The 25,602-nt window shown below is 46.0% G+C and overlaps 1 protein-coding gene across 2 annotated transcripts in view; it reads left to right on the top strand.

Annotated features, from left to right (window-relative positions):
- Positions 1-9,968: 9,968 nt before the first annotated feature.
- The window catches only part of ythdc1 (YTH N6-methyladenosine RNA binding protein C1), a 93,561-nt gene continuing 77,927 nt past the window's right edge, over positions 9,969-25,602 (top strand). For both annotated transcript variants that reach the window (XM_073066026.1, XM_073066018.1), the window contains exon 1: positions 9,969-10,235. In XM_073066026.1, the coding sequence (XP_072922127.1) occupies positions 10,208-10,235 (28 nt within the window). In that variant the 5' untranslated portion in view covers positions 9,969-10,207. The remainder of the gene's footprint in view (positions 10,236-25,602) is intronic.

Raw genomic sequence — 25,602 nt, 5'->3', positions numbered from 1 at the left:
GTGTCAAAAGTGAAGTTTGTGCAGTGAAAATTTTTGACTGAGAAGGTGCTCAGTAAGCTTAATGGTCTGAGGGTGGATAAATCTCCTGGACCTGATGGAATGCACCCTTGGGTTCTGAAGGAAGTAGCTGGAGGGGTTGCGGAGGTATTAACGATGATCTTTCAAGTATCAATAGATTCTGGCATTGTACCGGTTGACTCGAAAATCGCAAGCGTTACTCCGCTATTTAAGAAGGGTGGGAGCCAGCAGAAAGGAAATTATAGACCTGTTAGCCTGACATCAGTGGTTGGGAAGTTGTTGGAATCGATTGTTAGGGATGAGATTACAGAATACCTGGAGGCACATGACAAAATATGCCAAATCCAGCATGGTTTCCTGAAAGGAAAATCCTGCCTGACAAACCTACTGCAATTCTTTGAGGAAATTACTATCAGGGTAGACAAGGGAGATGTAGTAGATGTGGTGTATTTGGATTTTCAGGAGGCCTTTGACAAGATGCCACACATGAGGCTGCTTAGTAAAATAAGAGCCCATGGAATTACAGAGAAGTTACTAGCATGGGTGGAACATTGGCTGGTCGGCAGAAAACAGAGAGTGCGAATAAAGAGATCCTGTTCTGGCTGGCTGCCAATTACCAGTGGAGTTCCACAGGGGTCCGTATTGGGACCGTTGCTTTTTACGATGTATGTTAATGATTTGGACTGTGGGATTAGTGGATTTGTGGCTAAATTTGCCAATGATAAAAAGATAGGTGGAGGAGCAAGTAGTGTTGAGTAAACAAAGAATCTGCAGAGAGACTTAGATAGTTTAGGGGAATGGGCAATGAAGTGGCAAATGGAATACCATGTTATAAAGTGTACGGTCATGCACTTTGGTGGAAGAAATAAATGGGCAGACTATTATTTAGTTGAGGAGGGAATTCAAAATGCAGACATGCAAAGGGATTTGGGAGTCCTTGTGCAGGATACCCTAAAGGTTAACCTTCAGGCTGAGTCGGTAGTGAAGAAGGCAAATGCAATGTTGGCATTCATTTCTAGAGGTATAGACTATAAGAACAGGGATGTGATGTTGAGGCTCTATAAGGCACTTGTGAGACCACACTTGGAGTACTGTGTGCAGTTTTGGGCTCCTTATTTTAGAAAGGATATACTGACATTGGAGAGGGTTCAGAGAAGATTCACAAGAATGATTCCAGGAATGAAAGGGTTACCGTAAGAGGAACATCTCGCAGCTCTTGGGCTGTATTCCCTGGTGTTCAGGAGGATGAGAGGAGATCTCATAGAAACATTTCAAAGGTTAAAAGGCCTGAACAGATTAGAAAGTTATTTCCCATGGTAGGGGATTCTAGGACGAGAGGGCATGACTTCAGGATTGAAGGATGTCCATTTAGAACTGAGATACGGAGAAATTACTTTAGTCAGCGGGTGGTAAATCTGTTGAATTTGTTGTCATAAGCGGCAGTGGAGGCCAAGTCATTGGGTGTATTTAAGGTAGAGATAGATGGGTTCTTGATTAATCAGGGCATCAAAGGGTATGGGGTGAAGGCAGGGGAATGGGGATGATTGGAAGAATTGGATCAGCCCCTGATTGAATGGCGGAGCAGACTCGAATGGGCCAAATGGCCTACTTCTGCTCCTATATCTTATGGTCTTATATTCCTTGGCATTCAGAATGCCAAGCTGACAATGCAGACGTTTTTTTGACTGCCACAGACCCGAGATTGCGCACTCCTTAAAGTTCACTAATCTTAATTGGCAGAATCAGACCTGGCCACAGAAGACCCAAATTCTGATTAATATGGAGCGCAATGGACTGTTTGAAGGGACTGTGGAAAAGGGACCATACGTGCAGAGAACCAGTAGTCAGGGGACGGAGTTTTGGTCCTGACCAAACAGGTTGCAGGATCAGTGCGGACGAAGAGACACTGGGCTAAGAACTGCAGAAACGGGGTTTACAGGAAGTGTGGAAGGGGGGGGACAGTGGGCCAGGGATTGATGCACCACAATCACAGAGAAGAATTATAGGGGCTAGGAGGAGGGCCCAGATCACAGTAATACTCAACAGAGTACCCCCTTTATGCTCCACAATCCCTTTGGACCCCAATTGAGCAGTCAAGTTGGGCCAATGATACAGGTGGCTATGATCAGCTGTTAGGAAATCCGAGAGGACTCTCTCCTGGAAATTGAGGTAGAAGACTACCTGTCCTGATTGATTCCAGCACCTACTTATCATCTGTCAGCCCCATGTGTGGAAACGGTCACTACTGTGGGGATGGCTGGAGTCCCCATGGTGTCTGATCCCGTGGAGGTTAGGATAAAGAGGAGGCAGCTGGAGGACATTACTAATAATCCACCTGTAAATCTGCCAGGCCAACAGGCCCTTTGTAAATTGAACGCCGTTATCCACTGCACCCTCGAAGGCTTGTTTCTTGCATTAACTGATAAGAAGGTCCCTGAACTTCGCACTATGATGTACCTAACTGTGGTCCCCTGCTATTCAGGCGGCGTTATACGCCTGACACAAGGAAGGTGTCCCATGGGGAAATTGGTTGTGGTAGGACATATTAACGCAAATAAAAGGGAAAATGTATGTGGTGGAATTTGTAAATACTTGGTGTGTTGCCACTATGTTGCACTGTACCACCGCCTTTCACTATCCCGATCCACATGACAATTATCGAAAACTGGCTGTCAGGCATGAGGGCGAGCTTGGGACAGTTACCTTCTGCAGAATTGTAGCCTTCGGTCCAGAATGGACACTGGTTTTGAACACGCTCAGACCCAGCTGTTTCTCAAGGCAGAGATTTCGACTCCGCATGTGTCCCTTGCCCTGAAACCCCCGTTTTCACCCAAAGACTTGGGGCCCATGGTAAAGAGAGTGCGAGCAGGCATGTACCCTGGTCGGTGCCTTACTCCTGGAGTCCATTTCCTCACTCTGGAATCATAGTGACAACTATGGGGGTGCGGGAAGGGGAAACCTTCTCGCGCTGACTGCCCTCCACCCACTGGCCAGTGGATGAAGCCAGCAGACCTTAGTTGGGTAAATCCATAACTTTGGGCAAAACAGAAAAATCATGTGGGACTAGTCAGTGGCCCCTCAGCAAGTGGCCCTGAAGCGAAACTGCCACCTGCCTTCCAATCGTCAGTACCGTCTGTCGCCAGAAGCCTTATTCGGAATCAAATCAATGGTGGAGATCCATCAATGGTGGCAAGAGGTTCTGCAACTGATAGAAAGCCCCTGCCAGTATGGCACCCACATTGACAGTGTTGAAACAAGGGCGACCTGAAGAGTGGTGCTTCAACCAAGACCTGCGGGACATCAACCAGATAGTACAACCTATCTCACTGGTGGTGCCGAATGTCAATGTTATACTGACTTCTGTTCCCTCGCAGAGTCACTGGTACACAGTGGTCAACTTGTATTCTGGCTTCTTCTCCATCCCTTTCCGTAAAGACATAAGGGATAGGAACAGGAGTTGACCATCTGACCCATTGAGCCGGGTCCACCATTCAATAAGATCATGGCTGACCTTATCATGAACTCATCTCCACCGACCTGCCTTTTTCCCATAACCCATAATTCCCCTACTATGAGATGCTGAAGATGTTCTATAGGTCAGTTGTGGAGAGCGCCCTCTTCTTTGTGGTGGCGTGTTGGGGAGGCAGCATTAAGAAGAGGGACGCCTCACGTCTTAATAAGCTGGTAAGGAAGGCGGGCTCTGTCGTGGGCAAAGTACTGGAGAGTATAACATCGGTAGCTGAGCGAAGGGCGCTGAGTAGGCTACGGTCAATTATGGAAAACCCTGAACATCCTCTACATAGCACCATCCAGAGACAGAGAAGCAGTTTCAGCGACAGGTTGCTATCGATGCAATGCTCCTCAGACAGGATGAAGAGGTCAATACTCCCCAATGCCATTAGGCTTTACAATTCAACCGCCAGGAGTAAGATATGTTAAAATGCCGGGGTTGATTGTATTTAATGTATCTAAGTAAACTACTTAAGAACTTTTTAAAAGCTATTATTAATGCTTTTTGAGAGAGTGATTTAGATGCATATCATATTTTTACCGGAAAGTATTGTATGTAATTAGTTTTGCTACAAGTGTATGGGACATTGGAAAAAATGTTGAATTTCCCCACGGGGATGAATAAAGTATCTATCTATCTATCTATCTATCTACCTTGTCTTAAATATATTTGTTGAGGTAGCACCCGCTGCTTCATTGGGCAGAGAATTCTACAGATTCACCAGTCTCTGGGAAAAGCAGTTCCTCCTCATCTCTGTCCTAACTCTACTCCCTCAAATCTTGAAGCTATGTCCCCTAGTTCTAGTCTCACCTCCCAGTGGAAACTGCCTCTATCTTATCTATCCTTTTCATAATTGTATATGTTTCTATAAGACCTCCTCTCATCATTCTGAATTCTAGCGAGTACAGTCCCAGGCAACTCAATCTCTCCTCATAGTCTAACCCCCTCGTCTCTGGAATCAACCTGGTGAACCTCCTCTGCACCACCTTCAAACCAGTATATTCGACTTCAACCAGAACTGTATGCATTACTCCAGGTGCAACCACGCCAGTACCCTGTACAGTTGCAGCATAACCTCCCTCCTCTTAAAATCAATCCCTCTAGCAATGAAGGCCAACACTCCATTTGCCTTCTTGATAGCCTGCTGCACCTGCAAACCAGCCTTCTGTGATTCATGCACAAGCACTGCCAGGTCCCTCTGCATAGCAGCATGCTGCAATTTTTACCAGTTAAATAATAACCTGCTTTTTCATTTTTGATTCCAAATGAATGACCTCACATTTACCAACTTTGTACTCCATCTGCCAGACCCTTGCCCACTCACTTAACCTATCTATATCTCTCTGCAGACTCTCCATATCTTCTGCACAATTTGCTTTTCCACTCAATTTAGTTTCATCAGCAAACGTAGATAGACTACACTCGGTCCCCTCTTCCAGATCATTAATGTATATCATGAAAAGTTGCAGGCCCAGCACCGACCCCTGTGGCACACCGCTCACCACTGATTGCCAACCAGAGTAACCTGCATGTACCCCAACTCTCTGCTTTCTATTAGATAACCGATCCTATATCCTTGCTAATACATCACCCCTAACTATATGCATCCATATCTTATGGATAAGTCTTTTATGTGGCACCTTATCAAATGCCTTCTGGAAATCCAAGTATATAATGTCCATCCAATCCTCTCCATCCACTGCACTCATTATATCTTCAAAGAGCTCCTGTAAGCTTGTCAAACAAAACCTGCATTTGCTGAATTGATGCTGCATCTGGCTGATGAATCCATTTCTTCCCAGATGCCTCGCTATTTCTTCCTTAATAATAGTTTCAAGCATTTTCCCAACTACAGATATTAAACTAATTGGCCTATAGGTACCTGCCTGTTGCCAACATCCTTTTTTTGAACAGTGGCAAGACATTCACAGTCTTCCAATCCACTGGGATCTGCCCAGAGTCTAGACAATATTGATAAATTATCACCAAACCCTCTACTATGACTTCTGCCATTTCTTTCAGCACCCTGGGATGCATTCCATCAGCACCATGGGACTTAGCTATCTTCAGGCCCACAAGTTTGCTCAGCACTAGCTCTTTAGCTATTGTGTCAAGATCCTCACCTCCCATTGTATTCTTAACATCTTTCTTTGGCATGTTAGACGTGTCCTCCACTATGAAGACTGACACAATATAGTTATTCAAGGCTTCTGCCAGTAAGACCATAAAACCATAAGATACAGCTGCAGAGGCAGGCTATTCGGCCCATTGAGACTGCTCTGCCATTCAATCATGGGCTGATCCAGTAATTCCAGTCATCCCCACTTCCCTGCTTTCTCCCATTATCCATTGATGCCCTGGCTAATCAAGAACCTATCTATCTCTGCTTTAAATACACCCAATGAATTGGCATGCACAGTTACTCATGGCAACAAATTCCACAGATCCTCTGACTAAAGTAATTTTTCCACATCTCAGTACTAAAAGGACGTCCTTCAATCCTGAAGTCATGCCCTCTTGTCTTAGAATCCCCTACCATGGGAAATAACTTTGCCATATCTAATCTGTTCAGGCCCTTTAACATTCAGAATGTTTCTATGAGATCCCCCCTCATTCTCCTGAACTCCAGGGAATACAGCCCAAGAGCTGCCAGACATTCCTCATATGATAGCCCTTTCATTCCTGGAACCATTCTCATGAATCTTCTCTTAACCCTCTCCAATAAGGAGCCCAAAACTGCACATAATACTCCAAGTATGGTCTCTCAATTGCCTTATAGAGCCTCAACATCACATCCCTGATCTTATATTCTATACCTCTAGAAATGACTGCCAACAATTCACCTCCTTCACAACTGACTGAACCTGGAGGTTAACCTTTAGGGTATCTTGCACATGGACTCCCAAGTCCCTTTGCATCTCTGCACTTTGAATTCTCTCCCCATCTAAATAATTCTCTGTCTGTTTATTTCTTCCACCAAAGTGCATGACCATTCACTTTCCAACATTGTATTTCATTTGCCACTTTTTTCCCCATTCCACTAAACTATCTGAGTCTCTCTACAGGCTCTCTGTTTTCTCAACACTATCCTCTCCTCCACCTATCTTTTTATCATTGGCAAATTTAGCCACAAATCCACTAATCCCACAGTCCAAATTATTAACATACATGGTAAAAAGCAACAGTCCCAACATAGATCCCTGTGAAACTCCACTGGTAACCGGCAGCCAGCCGGAATAGGATCCCTTTATTTCCACTCTCTGTTTTCTGTTAACCAGTCAATGCTCCACCCATGCTAGTAACTTCCCTGTAATTCCATGGGCTCTTATCTTACTTTTGACCTATTTTCTCATGTGCCTCCAGGTACACTGTAATCTCATCCCTACCGATCAATTCCATTAACTTCCCAACCACTGATGTCAGGTTAACAGGTCTATAGTTTCTTTTCTGCTGCCTTCCACTCTTCTTAAATAGCAGAGTAACATTTGCAATTTTCCAGTCATCTGGTACAATGCCAGAATCTATTGACTCTTTAAACATCATTGTTAATGCCTCCACAATCTCTCTAGCTACTTCCTTCAGAACCCAAGGGTGCATTCCATCAGGTCGAGATTTATCCACCCTCAGATCCTTAAGCTTCCTAAGCACCTTCTCAGTCAAAGTTTTAAAAACTTCCCAATCCTCTATCTTCCCACTAGCTCTAGCTTCCTTGAATGCCTCTCTTTTGCTTTTACTTTGGCTCTGACTTCACTTGTCAGCCATGGTAGTATCCTTCATCCCTTTGAAAATTTCTTCTTATTTGGAATATATCTATCTTGCACTCCCTCATTTTTCACAGAAGCCCCAGTTATTGCCGCTCTGCTGTCCTTCCTGCAAATGTTCCTTTCCAGTCAACTTGGGCCAGTTCCCTTCTCATGCCATTGTAATTTCCTTTATTCCACTGAAATACTGACACATTGGAATTTATTTTTTCCCTCTCAAATTTCAATGTGAATGCAATCATATTGTGATCACTGTTCCCTAAGGGTTCCTTAACGTTAAGCTCTCTTATCACCTTGGATCATTGCACAGCACCCAATCCAGCACAGCCAATCCTCTAGTGGGCTGAACAACAAGCTGTTCTAAAACGCCATCCCTTAGACATTCTACAAATTTGCTCCCTTGAGGTCCAGTACTATCCTGGTTTTCTCAATCCACTTTCATGTTAAAATCCCCAATGATTATCATGACATTGCCTTTCTGACATGCCTTTTCTATCTCCTGCTGTAATTTGTAATCCACTTCCTATCTGCTGTTTGGAGGCATGTACACAACTGCCAATAGGGTTCTTTTACCCTTGTCATTTCTTAACTCAACCCATAGAGACTCTACACCTTTCAATCCTATATCATCTCTGTTATGGTCGGGTCCGAAGTCCGCATCCCGGTTCTTGATCCGGTCCGCGGACTCCGGGTCTTTCAACCGCTCCTTGTTTCGCCTTGAATTCAAATTGAATTCAAACTCCAGTGCACACTGGAGGATCATCTTAGCTTGGTTGGGCTCAAGGAGGCACACCTGATGCCTATCAGTTGGCTGTGAATATAAGGGGCTCTGGGATTGAGCATAGTTGGGGGGGGGGTTGACCTGTCCATCCCGGCTTGGAGTACCACCGTTAACAACGAGTTCCATGAGTGAGCTATGGACTGGGCTGGGGATAAAAGTAGTTTTTCACAATTTCAAGATTGTGCATTTTATTCCTTATGTTGCATGCATTCATATACAACACTCTCAGTCTTTCTGTTTTAACTGCACCTTGCCCCTATTGCCCTGTAACTCATCCCACTGGCTGTGATTAAGCCTCATCTCCTGCCTGTCCTTTCTATCATCTCTGTTGCACGCTATCTTTGATTTATTTCTGTTTTCCCCTTCCTCAGCCCTATCACTCCGGTTCTCATCCCCCTGCCAAATTAGTTTAAACCCTAACAGCTCTAACAGTTATACTGGTACTGGACTACGAAGTACATGTATCCTTAAAATGAGCTATACAGTCCACAAGGGATTCTCCTTTATTAATCTCCTTTATTATGAATCATACGGGGGGTGGGGGGGGGGGGGGCGGCAGAAGGAGCCGGTAATCCCGGAGCCGCGTCCGTCGGTATTTGTTAGAAGTAGGTTCTTCCTTAGGTTTCACTTTAGTTGTTTGGTGTTGCTTGTCCACTTCTTCCCATTTATTAAATTGTCTAAACAAGGTCCCAAGTGGGATCCCGCTACCTGAATCAATCGTCTCCTACCGATATTTTATTTTTACCTGCTCAAAAGAACCTCCACAAGGCCAATCTCCTAGACTCCAACCGTACAAACAGCTACAGAGTTCAAATCGAGGTTTCCTGATAAGGTAAACAGGTGTAACACTCCAAGCATTTGTGAGACTGAATAAAAGTAGTTTTTCACAACAAGCCCTGCAGCTGAGGGAGGGTGGTTAGTAATTAGCTCGTTGTCTTGCTGGTATGTTTTAGTAATACTTATTTTTCCACATTCCCTTTTATCATATTGATATTTTCTGTTCATTTCTACTAGAACATTCAGCAGTCTCAAATTATCATTAATCCTCTAAATTCCCTCACAAATGCGCATCAAAGATCGGATTGCAGAAGGGAAGAAGCTGTTCCTGAATGATTGAGTCTGTGCCTCCAGGCTTCTATAGCTTTTCCTTAGTGACAGCAATCATTAGAGGGCTTGTCCTAGGCGCTGGAGGGTCCTTATGATGCTCGATGCCTTTTTTGGGGCATCGCTCCTTGAAGATGTCCTGGATGCTACTGAGGCTAGTGCTCGTGACGGAGCTCTCTAAATTTACAACTCTGCAGCTTATTTAGATCCTATGTGGTGCCCTCCCCCCATACCAGACCATGAAGCAGCCAGTTAGAATACTTTCTACGGTACAACCATAGAAAATGGTGATATACCAAATCTCCTCAAACTCCTCATGAAACATAACGGCTGTGGTGCCTTCTTTGTAGCTCAAGTCGCTTTTATTGTCATTTCAACCATAACTGCTGGTACAGTACACAGTAAAAATGAAACAACGTTCCTCCAGGGCCATGGTACTACATGAAACAAAACTACATTAAAATTCAGATCTACACGGAACTAGATAAAGTGCACAAAACAGTGCAAGACAGTACAATAATTAATAAACAAGACAATAGGCACAGTAAAGGGCAAGTTACAAAATAATAATAAATAATGTAATCGATATGTTGCTTTCCTCAGCAATTTGCAACATCAGGCTGTTTGTGACACAATAGATTCTGCAGATGGTTGAACAGGAAGTCGGGAGGGAAATGGACAGGTAACGAGATGAGGTGGACTGTGCATTCCTGCCACCCGACCGAGCACCCCAGTGTTGATGGGGCGGGGCCGGGACGGCGCGCTCTGTGACGTCACGATGGCGTACATTGTGACGCAGATTGTGGGACCAGGGCGGCCGCTTTGCTCGGCGTCGCCATTTTGTGAGGGGCGAACGGTCATCTGGACTGGCTGCCACTTCCAGTGTGGTACAGGATTCCGCTCCACTGATTAAGTGGTGCTGAACCTGCCCGGCTGTACCCCAGCCTGAGATTCCGTACCTCACCCAGCGGACAGCAACGAGGACCCAGGCGGGACCTACCGGGCAGGGGCCCGCCTCAGCACAGGGTATCGATGGCGGCTGATAGCCGTGACGACAAAGGTAAAAAGAATCGGCACCATGCGCAGGGGAGAGGGAACCGCGAGCGGTCCGAGGATGTGTGGGCCGCAGTCACAGGCCTAGGCCCGGAGCAGCCTTGAGGTGGCTCAGTGGCCTAGTCCCAAGGTTGTGGAGTTGTCTCGGCCCGGGCTTGGAGGGAGCCGCAGTCACATCTCGGCTGGGCCCGGGCATCCGAACTCGCGCTGCCTGGCCCGCGTCCGGTTCCCAGCGATGGGCGGCTGCTGGTGCCTCCAGCTTGGTCTGTGTCCATGCGTGGAGGTGGGGTTTGTCGAGTTTAGGTTTACGGTTATCATACGGCAGCGTTTCAATCCTCTTATTTATTACCTGGATGTACTTGTGTATGGCATAATCTATCTGGATGGCGCACAAAATATTTTCATTGTAGATCAGTACACGTGACCAATAAACCAATGCCAATTTTATTGTTCATCGATGCGGCAAAATACCATTATTGTCCTTTAACAAACACAAAATTGCTGGAGGAACTCAGCAGGCCAGGGATTAAGTAGATTTATTGTCCCTCCTCGGTTTGCTGTAGGCTAGGGAAGTTCAAAGTTCATTAGTTCTAAAATTCTTGGGCTAACATGATGTCAATGATGCCTCTGTGGTTCTTAGAATTAGGTAATGTCCTTGTACCATAAAGTTGCTCCTTTACCAAATAAACTAAATTTGTATTCTAGTTTCTAGCAGTCCATGCTCTAATTTGTTTCCTATCACTGAACATAATCTTTACCTCCCCTGTGCATTCCCTTGACCATTTGTCCCTCCCCATTAATATCCCTTCAGGTATTTATCCCTACAAGTGAACTAAGTGCTACATCTGACCATTCACTTCCTCCTCACTTCTATTCAGCGGCCTACAGTCCTTCCAGGCAAGGCAGCACTTCACCTGTGAATCTGTTGAGGTCCTCTATTGTGTCCGGTGCTCAGTGCTCCCAATGCAGCCTCCTTTACATTTGTGAGACATCATAAATTTGAGGACCACTTCGTTGAGCTCCTTTGCTTCGTCTGCCAAATGTCTTAATTTCAATTCCCATTCTGATTTTTTAAATCAAAATATACTTTATTCAAAAATAAAATTATGTACAATAAACCATTCAATGACTCTCAGTCCTTTACAAATGTTTCCATTACAGTCTTTACATTCCCACACTTTTGCCACCCACGTGGCACTCTTGTTATTCCATATTTACATACACTTGTTCAGGGGTATACACCCCGCCCCACTACCCCTCAACTTCCGTGGGGGGAGAACCCTAGATTGTGGCCCTTCTCCACCAGGCCATTGGCTGCACCAAGTTTGAGTGCGTCCCTCAGCACGAACTCCTGCAGCCGAGAATGTGCCAGTCGGCAGCATTCCCCCACAGACATCTCCATGTGCTGGTAGACCATTAAGTTTTGGGCCGACCAAAGAGTGTCTTTCACCGAGTTGATGATCTGCCAGCAGCACCAGATGTTGGTCTCGGTGTGCGTCCCCGGGAACAGCCCGTAGATCAGAGAGTCCTCTGTTACGCAGCTGCTGGGGATGAACCTCAACACTGTCCCTTCCATCCTCCTCCACACCTTCTCGGCGAACCCACAGTGTGCAAACAAGTGGGTCACCGACTCCTCCTCACTGCAGTCCATGGGCAGAGGGGTGTGGAGACGATGTTCCGGGCGTACAGGAGGATCGGACTGGGAGGGCCCCTCTCACCGCCAGCCAGGCGAGGTCTTGGGGCCTGTTGGTGAGGTCTGGCGATGAGGCATTTTGCCAGATAAACTGGACGGTCTGCTCAGGGAACCACCCGACTGTGTCCGTCACGTCCTTCTCCTTCAGTGCCTGTAGGACCTTACGTGCTGACCACTGCCTGATAGCCCTGTGGTCAAAGGCATTGACCTGAAAGAACTTCTTGACGAAGGACAGGTATGGCGGCAACGACCAGCTGACAGGGTGTTGTGTGGTAAAGGGGCCAGACCCATCCTTCGTAGCCAGGGCAACAGGTAGAACCTGGGCACATAGTGGTACTTGGTGTCTAAGTACCTGGCATCCACACACAACCTGATGCAGCCACACACAAAGCTGGCCATCAGGGTGAGGGCGACATTGGGGACGTTTTTGCCCCCGTTGTCCAGGGACTTGTGCATGGTGGTCCGTCTGTCCCGCTCCATCTTGGATCCCCAGACGAATCTGAAGACGGCTCGGGTGATTTCCGAGCTGAAGGAGCGGGGGACTGGCCACACCTGCGTCAAGTACAGCAGCCCTGAGAGCACCTCACACCTGATGACCAGGTTCTTGCCCGCTATCGATAGGGAGTGCCCTCCCCACAGTCCCAGTTTCTTTTTGACCTTGGCAGTCCACTCCTGCCGGTTCCTGTTGCACGCCTGGGCCCCTCCAAACCAGATCCCCAACACCTTCACGTGATCAGACCTGAGGTGAAGGGGACACTGGATTGGTCGGGCCAGTTGCCGAAGAGCATGGCTTCACTCTTCGTGCGGTTGACCCTCGCCCCTGACGCCTGCTCAAACTGTTCGCAGATGCTGATTAGCCTGCAAGCTGACCTCGGATCAGAGCAGAAGACGGTGACGTTGTCCATGTACAGGGAGGTTTTGACTTGGGTCTCTCCACTGCCTGGCAGCGTCACCCCTCTTATGCCCCCATTCCTCCTGATGGCTTTGGCAAAGGGTTCTGTGCAGCACACACAGCCCTGCCTGACTCCAGACCTGATGGGGAAGCTGTCTGTTTCCCACCCATTGACCTGGATTGCACTACAGATGTCTGTGTAGAGCAGTTTGATCCAATTCCGGATTCCCTCCCCAAATCCCATTTTGGAGAGTACATCCGCCATGTACGTGTGCAATATCCTGTTGAAGGCTTTCTCCTGGTCCAAGCTGACCAGGCAGGCATCCACCCCCCCCATCCTGCACGTAGGCGATGGTGTCCTTCAGCAGCGTGAGGGTGTCTGAGATCTTCCTGCCCACACAGGTTTGGTCCGGATGGATCACCTGCTGCAGTGCAGACTTGACCCTGTTGGCGATAACCTTGGACAGGATCTTGTAGATGAGGGTGATGATGTCTTTCCTCATGGATTCTGACATGCTGCCTGCCAGGAGCATAGCGTTGTACACTTCCAGCAGGTCAGGGCCCATCCGGTTCTACAGAGCTGAATACAACTCGACTGGTAAGCTGTCGCTTCTGGGAGTCTTACCCGACTCAAAGGAACGGATGGAGCCAGTCAGCTTGTCCAGGGTCAGTGGCTGCTCCAGACTGTCCTGCTTGCCGTCTTCTAAGACCTGCGTGATAGACGACAGGAGGCTGTGGAGTCTGTGGCCTTTTCTCTGTACAGACCGGCTTAGAAGGACCTGCAGATCCTCAGTATGTCTGTCTGCGAGGACGTGACTGAACTGTCCTCTTCCTTAAGGTTGTGGATCACAACCTGTGCACCTTTTGGAAGAAGAATCATGGGCACGTCTCGTCCTGCTCCAGGGTTCGGACCAAGATAATCTTGGAGGATTCGGCGGCAAAGTGCTGGGCTTGCCGGCCCTTCACCTCCTGCAGTTCCTCCCTGACATCCACCCCCCTCGACTGCAGAAGGAGGAGTAGCTGCAACTCTGTCTGGAGTTTATGCAGTTCCCTCTGCCCTTGTCTTGCTTTCTGGATACCCTTGCGGATGAAGAACCTCTTGATGTTCTCCTTGGTGGCTTCTCACCAGTGAACCAGGAATCAAAGAAGGCTTTCAAGGTTCTCCAACCCGTGTACTCCTTCTCTAGTTCCTCGATGTTCTCTGGGGTCAGCAGCTTGACGTTCAGCTTCCACGTCCCCCTACCTGCCTTCCGGTCCTCCTGTAGGTGACAGGTGGCTCGCAGGAGGCAGTGGTCAGAGAAGAACACCAGTGTGACGTCGGTGGATCTGACCGTGAGGGACTGATAGGAAGAGGAAGTTGATCCGGGAGCGGGCTGAGCCGTCCGGTTGTGTCCTGGTGGCTTGCAGCTCCGCTAAACCTGTGGGGGTGCCAAAGGCATCGCACAGCTTGGCTGTCTTTACCGTTTCCATCAGGAGTCTGGAGGTACTGTCCAGCCTGCAGTCGGCGCTGCCGGATCGTCCAGCTGCATCAATGGTGCAGTTAAAGTCTCCGGCCAGAACGACCGGCCGGGATGTCACCAGCAGCGGTGGGAGCTGCTTGATGACGGCCAGCCACTCGCTCCGCACGGGGGAGGCGTACACGTTGATCAGCCGGAGTGGAGTGCCCCGGTATTTGACGTCTGCTACCAGGAGGCGCCCCGCAACCACCTCTTTGATTTTGGTGATTGAGAAGTTGCCTCCCCATAGCAGAATCCCCAGGCCGGAAGCACGACAGTCGTTGCCCACCGACCACACCAACAAACCCCAGGTCCACCAACGTGACCACCTCCATTAGTTGCGGAGGTGTGGCAGTCCGCACTCCTGGAGGAAGGTCACGTCAGCCTTTACCGTGTCCAAGTACTGGAGCATGCTGACGCATCGCCCAGTACTCAAGCTGCATATTAATAGATGCCAATGAAATGCCCGCCATGGTTTACAGTTCTTTATTGCAACAGCACACAGTCCTTACCTCCGCAGCCCTGTGTCATCATGCCCACCACCTTTGTGAAGTCCTTCACATTCTGTGGGCTCAGGAACTGCAAGTCATCCTCCCCTGGGTGTGGCAGTACTGGTTCTTTGCCTGGGGGCTTGCTGTCTCCCAGGCCTGCTGCCCCTTCAGGCTGCGGGGCGCCAGACGTGGCTCCGCTCCTGGGTTCCCGGAGCTGGGGGTCTCTGGTGGTCTCTGCCTCCTGTGCTTGTACTTGGGGGGTGGCCAGCAGATTTTCTTCACTCTCTCTCCCCTCTGCTGGCTTTGTCCGCCGCTTCCTCTGCCGGGACTGCTGCTGGCTTCCCCCAACTCTTTCCTCTTTTGAAGTGGACAGGTTACCAGAGGCTGTGTGGTCCCCTGCCCTTCTCTTTCCGTTCTCCTGCTCCACCCTCTCACGGTTGGCTGGTGCTTTCTGGGCTTTCTTCCGTTTGCCCACAACGCTTTAGCCTTCCTCCACTGCGCCTCTCCCCTTCTCCATGGACTCCTCCTTTTCCTGTGGCGGGTCCTGGAGGGTCTGCGAGGGGGTGGGGGCCCTCCGGGTGGCTGCGCCTTCTTCCCTTCTGGCGTCTTCTGATGTGTCGATCCATGGTTTCCTCTTGTGCCATAATAAGACCACCCTCAGGTTGGAGGAGCAACTTTATATTTCGTCTGAATACCCTCCAACCTGATGGCATGAACATTGATTTCTCCTTGTCAACAAATCCTCCCCCAACTCTGGCCTCATGCCTTTTCACTCCTGCCCCTTAAGTCCCACCTCCTTCCCTTTCTCCTATGGTTCACTCTCCTCTCTATCAGATTCTTTCTTCTGCAACCCTTGACCTTTCCCATCTACCTGGCTTCACCTTCCAGCAAGCCTCCCCCAACCCCCACCTCCTTTTTTTAAATTCAGCTATCTTCCCCATTCCCGGCCAGAAAGGCTGACTGTTTACTTTTTTTTCTATAGATGCTACATGACCTGAGTTTGTTCTGTGTTTTTTGTATTTTTTTGTTTAGCCTACTCAATGTGAGGGGATTTGCCACTTTAATTTCAATTCCCATTCTGGGTAAAAAGGAAAAGCATTTACTCTTAAACTGCTGTGTATTTTGGTAGTGTATTACAACGTCAGTATGGATTAATGCCTAGAGGAAGCTTGGTGTGTGTCTCACTATTTAGCAATTTTAATAGTGGGAAGCCTGACTCCATTTGGTGTAAGTTGGTTCCTACCATTCACATTTCCATGGGGACTTCCCAGTAAGTTGATTTTTTTCTTGAATTTTCATCACTTAAGCACTTCTGCATCACCTAACTGTGTTCCCTCCAAAATGAATTGATCATGATTTTTCTAGAATCACTTGATTCTGGCATGGAGCTAGAGTACTGGAAAATTGCAAATGCCACTTCACTCTTTGGGGGGAGGGGAGGCAAAAGAAATGAAATTATAGGCCAGTTAACCTAAATTCAGTGGTTGGGAAAGTGTTGGAGTCTATTATTAAAGGATGAGGTTTTGAGGTACTCAGCAGAATACTGATAAGTCAAAGTCAGCATGTTTCTGTAAAGGGAAATGTTGCTTGACAAGTTCTTCAAGGAATTAACAAACGGTGGACAAAGCAGAGGCAGTGGATGTCATTTACTTAGATTTTCAGAAGACATTTGATAAGTGACTCACATGAGACTGCTTAAAGATAAAATCCTTTGGCACTGCAGGAAAAATACTGGCATGGATAGAGAAATGGCTGACAGGCAGGAGGCAGCAAGTGGGAATAAAGGGGGCCTTTTCTGGTTGGTTGTCAGTGACTAATGGTCTAATTTCCTCAGGAGTCAATATTGAGACCACTATTTTTCACATTGTTAGTGATTTGGATAATGGAATTGATAGCTTTGTGGCAAAGTTTGCAGATGATATGAAGATAGGTGGAGTCGGTCGTGCTGAGGAAGCAATGCAATTGCAGCAGGACTTTGACAGATTAGAAGAATGAGTAAAATAGTGGCAAATGGAATAGTGTTGGGAAATGTACAGTAATGCATTTGGTAATAGGAACAATAGTGCAGACTATTATCTAAATGGGGAGAAGGTTCAAACATCAGAGGTGCAGAGGGACTTTGCAGTTCTCTTGCAAGACTCCCAGAAAGTTCATTTACAGGTTGAGTCTGTGGTAAAGAAGGCAAATGCAATGTTGGCATTTATTTCAAGGGGAATAGAAATATAAAAACAAGGAGATAACACTGAAGCTTTATAAGACATTAGTCAGGCCTCACTTGGAGTATTGTGAACAGTTTTGGGCCCTATATCTCAGAAAGGATGTGTTCTCATTGGAGAGAGCCCACAGAAGATTCATGAGTGTGATTCTGGGAATAAAGGGGTTAATATATGAGGAGTGGTTGGGAGCTTTGGGCCTGTACTCACTGGAATTTAGAAGAATGCAGGGGGGGAGGGGGATCTCACTGAAACCTGCGGGGAGGACTAGATAAGATGGATTTGGAGAGAATGTTTCCTATGGTGGGGGTGTCCAGAGATAGGTGGTACAGCCTCAAAATTGAGGGGCGTCCTTTTAGAATAGAGGTAAGGAGGACTTTTTGTGCGAGAGAGTAGTGAAGCTGGAATGCTCTGCCACAAAATGCGGTGGATGCCAAGTCTGAGTATATTTAAATTGGAGTTAATAGTTTCCTGATTGGTCAGGTCACCAAGAGATGTGGTGAGAGGGCATTTCGGGACTACTCCAGAAATGAGGTCCAACATCTATGTGCACATTGGATTGGTTTAACTGTAATGGGCCTTTGAAAATTTAGTAAATATAATTTTATGCTTATGTACGATCTGTCATTTCTGGGCTACCGATAACTGTGTATGGGTCTTATTTACACAGCATTCTCTAAGACCTATGTTCCTTAATTGGAACATCCTAACTTTCCTTTTTGATTGAACCTCAAATCAAACAGACCCTGGATGTATATTTATGAAAGGTGGCATTCTCACTGGTGAGTCACATGGCTGTTAGCAGAGTTAAGTAAAGAGCCAAGTTTATAGATGAGACCTGGTGAGAGGGTTATGCCCTTAACTATGTACTCTCTTTACATTTGACCCACCAAGGTACAGCACTTCACATTTGACCAGGTTATACTCCATCTGCCATTTCTCTGCCCATATCTGCATCTGATCTGTATCATGCTGTATTCTTTGCCAGTCATCTACGCTACCCACAGCACCAATCTTTGTGTAAATTGCAAACTTGCTATCCATCCCTCTACATTTTCATCCAGGTCATTAATATACATCACACACAGCTGCAGTCTGAATATAGGTTCTGCAGAACACCACTAGTCACAAACCTCCAGCTAGAATGTGTCCTGCGACCACTACCCTCTCTTCTACGTGCAAGCCAGTTCACCATTGATCCCATGTATTTAATCTTCTGGATAAACTTCCCATTAGGGACCTTGTCAAACTGCTTACTAAAATCCATGGACTCTACATCCATAGCTCTTAACTTCAATCACCCTTTTCAAAAATTCAATCAAGTTTGTAAGACACGACTTGCCTGCAAAAAGCCATGTTTATTCTCCTTAATTTAGTCATGGTGTTCCAAATGTTCATTAATCCTATCCTGAAGAATTCTCTCTGGTACCTTCTCTACTATTGTGAGAATCACTAGTCTATAGTTTTCAGGATTATCTGTGATTCCCTTCTTGAATAATTAGCTACTTGCTAGTCCTCTGCAACTTTGACTAATAACTTTGTGTCCTCTCTAGCCACAGGTAAAACCCCAGCAATTTCTTTTCTTGCCTCTCTTGATAACCTACTGTTTATCCCATAAGGACCTGGGACCTTATCTATCTTAATGCTCTTTTAAGAGACCGAACACTGTCTCCTACTTTACTTCAAAGTACAATATTAATACTTTCTGTACTGAGCTCCTTTACCTCCACATCCTTTTCCTTGATTAATACTGATGTAAAGTACTCATTAAGGACCTCACCTACTTCCTCTGTATCCAAGTAAATGTTTATCTTCTTGCTCCTGATGTATGTATAGAATGCCTTGCGACTCTCTTTAATCCTACCTGTGAATAACTTTTCATGGCTCTTCCTGGCTTTCCTTATTCCCTTCTTGAGTTATTTTCTGGCTTTATAATTCTTAAGCACTCTGTTTCTAACCTTTACGTACATCTCGTGTGGACATCAGTGAGTTAGATTGGCGGGAAGAGTATAAAAAGAAGACAGCTTTATAGAGCGGGCGCCTGAGTAGAGGTAGACAGAGTAGGAGGGCTTCGATGATAACGGGTGAGGCGAGGTAGGTTATCTGTGAAGAATAGAAACAAGTATGTCTGTGAGGCTGGTGTTCAGTACTGGGTATCAGATGTGGGAAGTCTGGGAGACTCCCAGTCTCCCAGAAGGCCACATCTGTGACAGCTGTGTTGAGCTGCAGCTCCTTAGGGACCGCATTAAGGAACTAGAGCTGCAGCTCGATGACCTTCATCTGGTCTGAAGAAGTGAGGAGGTGATAGAGAGGAATTATAGTCAAGTCACACTGGGGCCTTGGGAAACAGATAAGTGTGTAACAGTCAGAGTAGGGAAGGGCAAGGGCCAGATACTCGAGAGTACCTCAGTGGCTGTCCCCCTTAACAATAAGTACTCCTGTTTGAGTACTATTGGGGGAGATGGCGTACCTGGGGGAAGCAGCAGTGGCTGCGCCTCTGGCACAGAGTCTGGTCATTGGCTCAGAAGGGTGGGGAAAGGAAGGCAGCAGTAATAGGGGACTCTATAGTTAGGGGGTCAGACAGGCGATTCTGTGGACGCAGGAAAGAAACATGGATGGTTGTTTGCCTCCCAGGTGCCAGGGTCCGGGATGTTTATAATCGTGTCCACAATATCCCGAAGTGGGGAAGTGAACAGCCAAAGGTTGAGATGCATATTGGTACCAACGTCATAAGAAGAAGGTCCTGAAAACAGACTACAGGGAGTTAGGAAGGAAGTTGAGAAGCAGGACCTCAAGGGTAGTAATCTCGGGGTTACTGTCTGTGCCACGCGACAGTGATCAGAGGAATAGAGTGAAGTGGAGGATATATACGTGGCTGAGAGATTGGATCGGGGGCAGGGGTTCAGATTTCTGGATCAGTGGGACCCCTTTTGGGGCGGGGTGACCTGTACAAAAAGGACAGGTTGCACTTGAATCCGAAGGGGACCGATATTCTGGCAGAGAATTTTGCTGAGACTTTTGGGGAGAGTTTAAACTAGAGTTGCTGGGGGGTGGGAACCGAACTGAAGAGATGGAGGAAGAGGCAGTTAGCTCACAAATAAAGAAAGCTTGTAGATAGTGCGAGAGGGAGGACAGATAATAAAGAAGGGATGCACTCAGACTGATGGTTTGAGATGTGTCTATTTAATGCAAGGAGTGTTGTGAACAAAGCAGATGAGCTTAGGGCATGGATCAGTACGTGGAGCTATGAAGTTGTGGCTATTACAGAGACTTGGATGGCTCAGGGGCAGAAATGGTTTCTTCGAGTGCCAGGCTTTAGATCTTTCAGAAAAGGCAGGGAGGGAGGAAAAGAGGTGGGGGTGTGACACTGCTGATCAGAGATAGTGTCACAGCTGCAGAAAAGGAGGAAGACATGGAGGGATTGTCTACTGAGTCTCTGTGGGTGGAAGTTAGAAACAGGAAGGGGCCAATTACTCGATGTTTTTTGTAGACCGCTCAATAGTACCAAGGACACTGAGGAGCAGATAGGGAGACAGATTCTGGAAAGGTGTAATAATTACAGAATTATAGTGGTGGGAGATTTTAATTTTCCAAATGTCGATTGACATGTCACTAGAGCAAGGGGTTTAGATGGGGTGGAGTTTGTCAGATGTGTTCAGAAAGGTTTCTTGACACAATGTGTAGATAAGCCTACAAGAGGAGAGGCTGCACTTGATCTGGTAATGGGAAATGAACCTGGTCAAGGTGTCGGATCTCTCGGTGGGAGAGCATTTTGGAGATACCAATCACTATTCTACTTCCTTTACCATAACATTGGAGAGGGATAGGAACAGACAAGTTAGGAAAATGTTTAATTGTAGTATGGGGAAATATGAAGCTATCAGGCAGGAACTAGGAAGCAAAATTTAGAACTGATGTTCTTGGAAATGTCTGGAAGAAATGTGGCAAATGTTCAGAGGATATTTGTGTGGGGTTCTGCATAGGTTCGTTCAAATGAGACGGAAAGGATGGTAAGGTACAAGAAACGTGGTATACAAAAGCTGTTGTATAAATCTAGTCAAGAAGAAAAGCTTACGAAAGGTTCAAAAAACTAGGTAATGATAGAGATCTGGAAGATTATAAGGCTAACAGGAAGGAGTTTAAGAATGAAATTAGGAAAGCCAGAAAGGGCCATGAGAAGGTCTTGGAAGACAGGAAAACCCCAAGGCATTCTACAAGTATGTGAAGAGCATGAGGATAAGACGTGAGAGAATAAGACCAATCAAGTGTGACAGTGGAAAATTGTCTTTGGAACTGGAGGAGATAGCAGAAGTACTTACTGAATACTTTGCTTCAGTATTCACTACAGAAGAGGATCTTGGCGATTGTAGGGATGACTTCCAATGGACTGAAAAGCTTGAGCTTGTAGATATTAAGAAAGAGGTTGTGCTTGAGCTTTTGGAAAGCATTGTTGGATAGGTGACCGGGACCGGGTGTGATGTACCCCAGGCTACTGTGGGAGGCAAGGGAGGAGATTGCTGAGCCTCTGGTTATGATCTTTGCATCATCAATGGGGACGGGAGAGGTTCCGGAGGATTGGAGGTTTGCGGATGTTGTTCCATTATTCAAGAAATGGAGTAGAGATAGCCCAGGAATTTATAGACCAGTGAGTCTTATTTCAGTGGTTGGTAAGTTGATGGAGAAGATCCTGAGAGGCAGGATTTATGAACATTTCGAGAAGCATAATATGATTAGGAAGAGTCAGCATGGCTTTGTCAAAGACAGGTCGTGCCTTACGAGCCTGATTGAATTTTTTGAGGATGTGACTAAACACATTGAAGATAGAGCAGTAGATGCAGTGTATATGGACTTCAGCAAGGCATTTGATAAGGTACCCCATACAAAGCTTATTAAGAAAGTAAGGAGGCTTGTGATTCAAGAGGACATTGCTTTGTGGATCCAGAATTGGCTTGCCCACAGAAGGCAAAGAGTGGTTTTAGACGAGTCACCTTTGGTGTGCCTTGGGGATCTGTTCTGGGACCCCTGCTCTTCATGATTTTTATAAATGACCTGAATGAGGAAGTGGAGGGATGGGTTAGTAAATTTGCTGATGACACAAAGGTTGGAGGTGTAGATAGTGTGGAGGGCTGTTAGAGGTTACAGCAGGACATTGATAGGATATAAAACTGGGCTGAGAAGTGGCAAGATGGAGTTCAACCCAGATAAGTGTGAGGTGGTTCATTTTGGTAGGTCAAATATGATGGTAGAATATAGTGTTAATGGTAAAACTCTTGGCAGTATGGAGGATCAAAGGGATCTTGGGGCCTGAGTCCTTAGGACAATCGAAGCTGCTGCGCAGGTTGACTCTGTGGTTAAGAAGGCATACGGTGCATTGGCCTTCATCAATCGTGGGATTGAGTTCAGGAGCTGAGAGGTAATGTTGCAGCTGTATAGGACCCTGATCAGATCCCACCTGGAGTGCTGTGCTAGTTCTGGTTGCTTCACTATAGGAAGGATTAGGAAATCATAGAAAGGGTGCAGGGGAGATTTACAAGGATGTTGCCTGGATTGGGGAGCATGCCTTATGAGAATAGGCTGAGTAAACTCGGCCTTTTTGACAGAGGATGAGAGGTGACCTGATAGAGAGGTGTATAAGATGATGAGAGGTACTGATCGTGTGGATAGTCAAAGGCTTTTTGCCAGGACTGAAATAGCTATTACGAGAGGGCACAGTTTTAAGGTGCTTGTAAGTCAGTACAGAGATGTCAGGGGTAAGATTTTTTACCCATCGTGTGGTGAGTGTGTGAAATGGTCTGCCTGTGACGGTGCTGGAGGCAGTTATGATAGGGCCTTTTAAGAGACTCCTGGACAGGTACATGGAACTCAGAAAAATAGAGGGCTTTGGGTAACCCTAGGTAATTTCTATGGTAAGGACATGTTCGGCACAGCTTTGTGCTGTAGTTTTTGTATGTTTCTATGTTTCTAACATTCCGTTTACCTTCTTGATAGCCTGTGCAGCTGCACACCAACCTTTTGTGATTCATGCACAAGCACTCCCAAGTCCCTCTGCACAGCAGCATGCTGCTATTTTTTTTACCATTTAAATAATAAGTGAAGATTATAAGTGTGAGGTGCTACATTTTGGTAGGAATAATCAAACTAGGACATACATGGTAAATGGTAGGGCATTGAGGAATGCAGTAGAACAGAGTGATCTAGGAATAATGGTGCATAGCTCCTTGAAGGTGGAATCTCATGTGGATAGGGTGTTGAAGAAAGCTTTTGGTATGCTGGCCTTTATAAATCAGAGCATTGAATATAGGAGTTGGGATGTAATGTTAAAAGTGTACAAGGCATTGGTGAGGCCTAATTTGGAGTATTGTGTACAGTTCTGGTCACCGAATTATAGGAAAGATGTCAACAAAATAGAGAGAGTACAGTGGAGATTTACTAGAATGTTACCTGGGTTTCAGCACCTAAGTACAGAGAAAGGTTGAACAAGTTAGGTCTTTATTCTTAGGAGTGTTGAAGGTTGAGGGGAGACTTGATAGAGTTGACGTTGACAGGCTTTTTCCATTGAAAGTAGGGGAGATTCAAACAAGAGAACATGAGTTGAGAGTTAGGGGGCAAAAGTTTAGGGGTAACATGAGGGGGAATTCCTTTACTCAGAGAGTGGTAGCTGTGTGGAATGAGCTTCCAGTAGAAGTGGTAGAGGCAGGTTCGATTTTGTCTTTTTAAAAAAAAAAAATTTGGATAGTTATATGGACAGGAAAGGAATGGAGGGTTATGGGCCGAGTGCAGATCGGTGGGACTAGGTGAGTGTAAGCGTTCGGCACGGACTAGAAGGGCCGAGATGGCCTGTGTCCTTGTTGTAATTATATGGTTATATGACTCTTTCATTTTTTCTTGCATAGTGGATGATCTTGCATTTACCAACATTGTACTCCATCTGCCAGATGCTTGCCCACTCACTTAATCTAACTGTATCTCCCTGCAGACACTCTGTAAAACAGAAGAGGGTGGCTGAAGTGAATATAGGTCCCTTGGAGGACAATTTGCTTTTCCACTCAATTTAGTATCATCAGCAAACTTAGATGGATTGCACTCAGCCCCCTCTTCCAGATTGTTAATGTAGATTGTGAACAGTTATGGGCCCAGCACTAGCCCGAGGCACACCACTCACCACCAATTGCCAACCAGAGTAACACCCATGTGTCCCAACTCTCTGCTTTCTGTTTGTTAAAGTTGAATTTGAATAAAACTCGGGAGACCAGCTTCTTCTCGTCACCACAGTTTATTGCGCACTCTCCTGCAGGAAAGTTTGAGACCCAGTTGTCAGAGGGAAGGCATGTCAGTGCTGCCACCATCTGACAAAATGGATTCCTTCAGTTAGGTTACAGCGGTATATTTATACATAGTACTGTAGATTCCGGACTACAGAGCGCACCTGATTAAAAGCCGCTGGCTCTAATTTTAGAAATAAAATCAATTTTTTACTTGTACAGGCCGCACCGGATTTTCGGCCGCAGGTGTCCCACGTTGTAATATGAGATATTTACACAGAAAGATATTACACGTGAGGATTTTTTAACTTTTAATTAAATCCATATGGTAACATAAACAAATACATATTGCAAATGCTTTTTTTCGAACCGTGCCTGTAACGTGGCTACTTTTAAATATACGTTGCGTATACTTTTTTACTGGACAACATTCCAATATCTCCTAACGACTGGTAAAAAATATATATACTGCAGCCTACCAGGAAAAGTTATTGATCGCCTTTAACTTAAAAGCAGCGTTCGCTCAGATCCAAAGCCGCTCCGCCGCTCCCCCCCGCCGTCCCGTTTATCGCAAACCGGTATCCCACAAGACGCGGCGAAACCGGGTGTGATGTCATAGCATCCCGCGATGTAGTACAGAAAACAAATATAGTTAAAACAGTTCTAACTTTAACTAGAAAATGAATTACTAAGCGAAAATATTATAAACTAAATAGGCAGCACAATGCTTTTCTTCGAGTGTTTTCCATGTTGATGAGGGTGAGTACAAATGACTGATTTACAATAATTTAATTGTGAAAGTGCGCTTGATTTATCATACAATTTCATTGGACCTCTGTGAACTACTCATCAATTTTATTGGTCTACTGTTACGAGGCAAAATGTTTTTGGCGGCATGAAAAAAATAATGTATTAGCTGCAGAGTTCAAAGCTGTTCAAAATGTGGGAAAAAAGTAGCGGCTTAAAATCCGGAATCTACGGTAAGTCCCATACATTACTGTTGCAAGCTGCTACTAGAACTGATACGCCATCAAGTCTGTTAGTGCAAAACTTAATTACTTAAAGAAAAGCATTCACTAACTCAAGGCTTCATTATACTGTCCAGTCCTTATCAGAGAGTCCTTACTCAAGCAAGGGTACAATATATATTTATCAAATTGTCAATGTCTCTCTGCCAATTAAAAGGGAACCATATAAGCCAATTATTTTTTAACTGCTGAAGACAGAGTTTACTTCAGTTCAAAAATTCATGTTCAGTCCCAGTTATTCTTTTTGCTGGAGGTTACAGGTTCAAAATAATTTTATATATACATGTGTATCTATCCTC

Source organism: Hemitrygon akajei, chromosome 2, assembly GCF_048418815.1.
Source record: "Hemitrygon akajei chromosome 2, sHemAka1.3, whole genome shotgun sequence".
NCBI classification, from domain to species: domain Eukaryota; kingdom Metazoa; phylum Chordata; class Chondrichthyes; order Myliobatiformes; family Dasyatidae; genus Hemitrygon; species Hemitrygon akajei.
The sequence above is the reverse complement of the archived record's forward strand: the minus strand, read 5'-3'. Positions and strand labels throughout refer to the sequence as shown.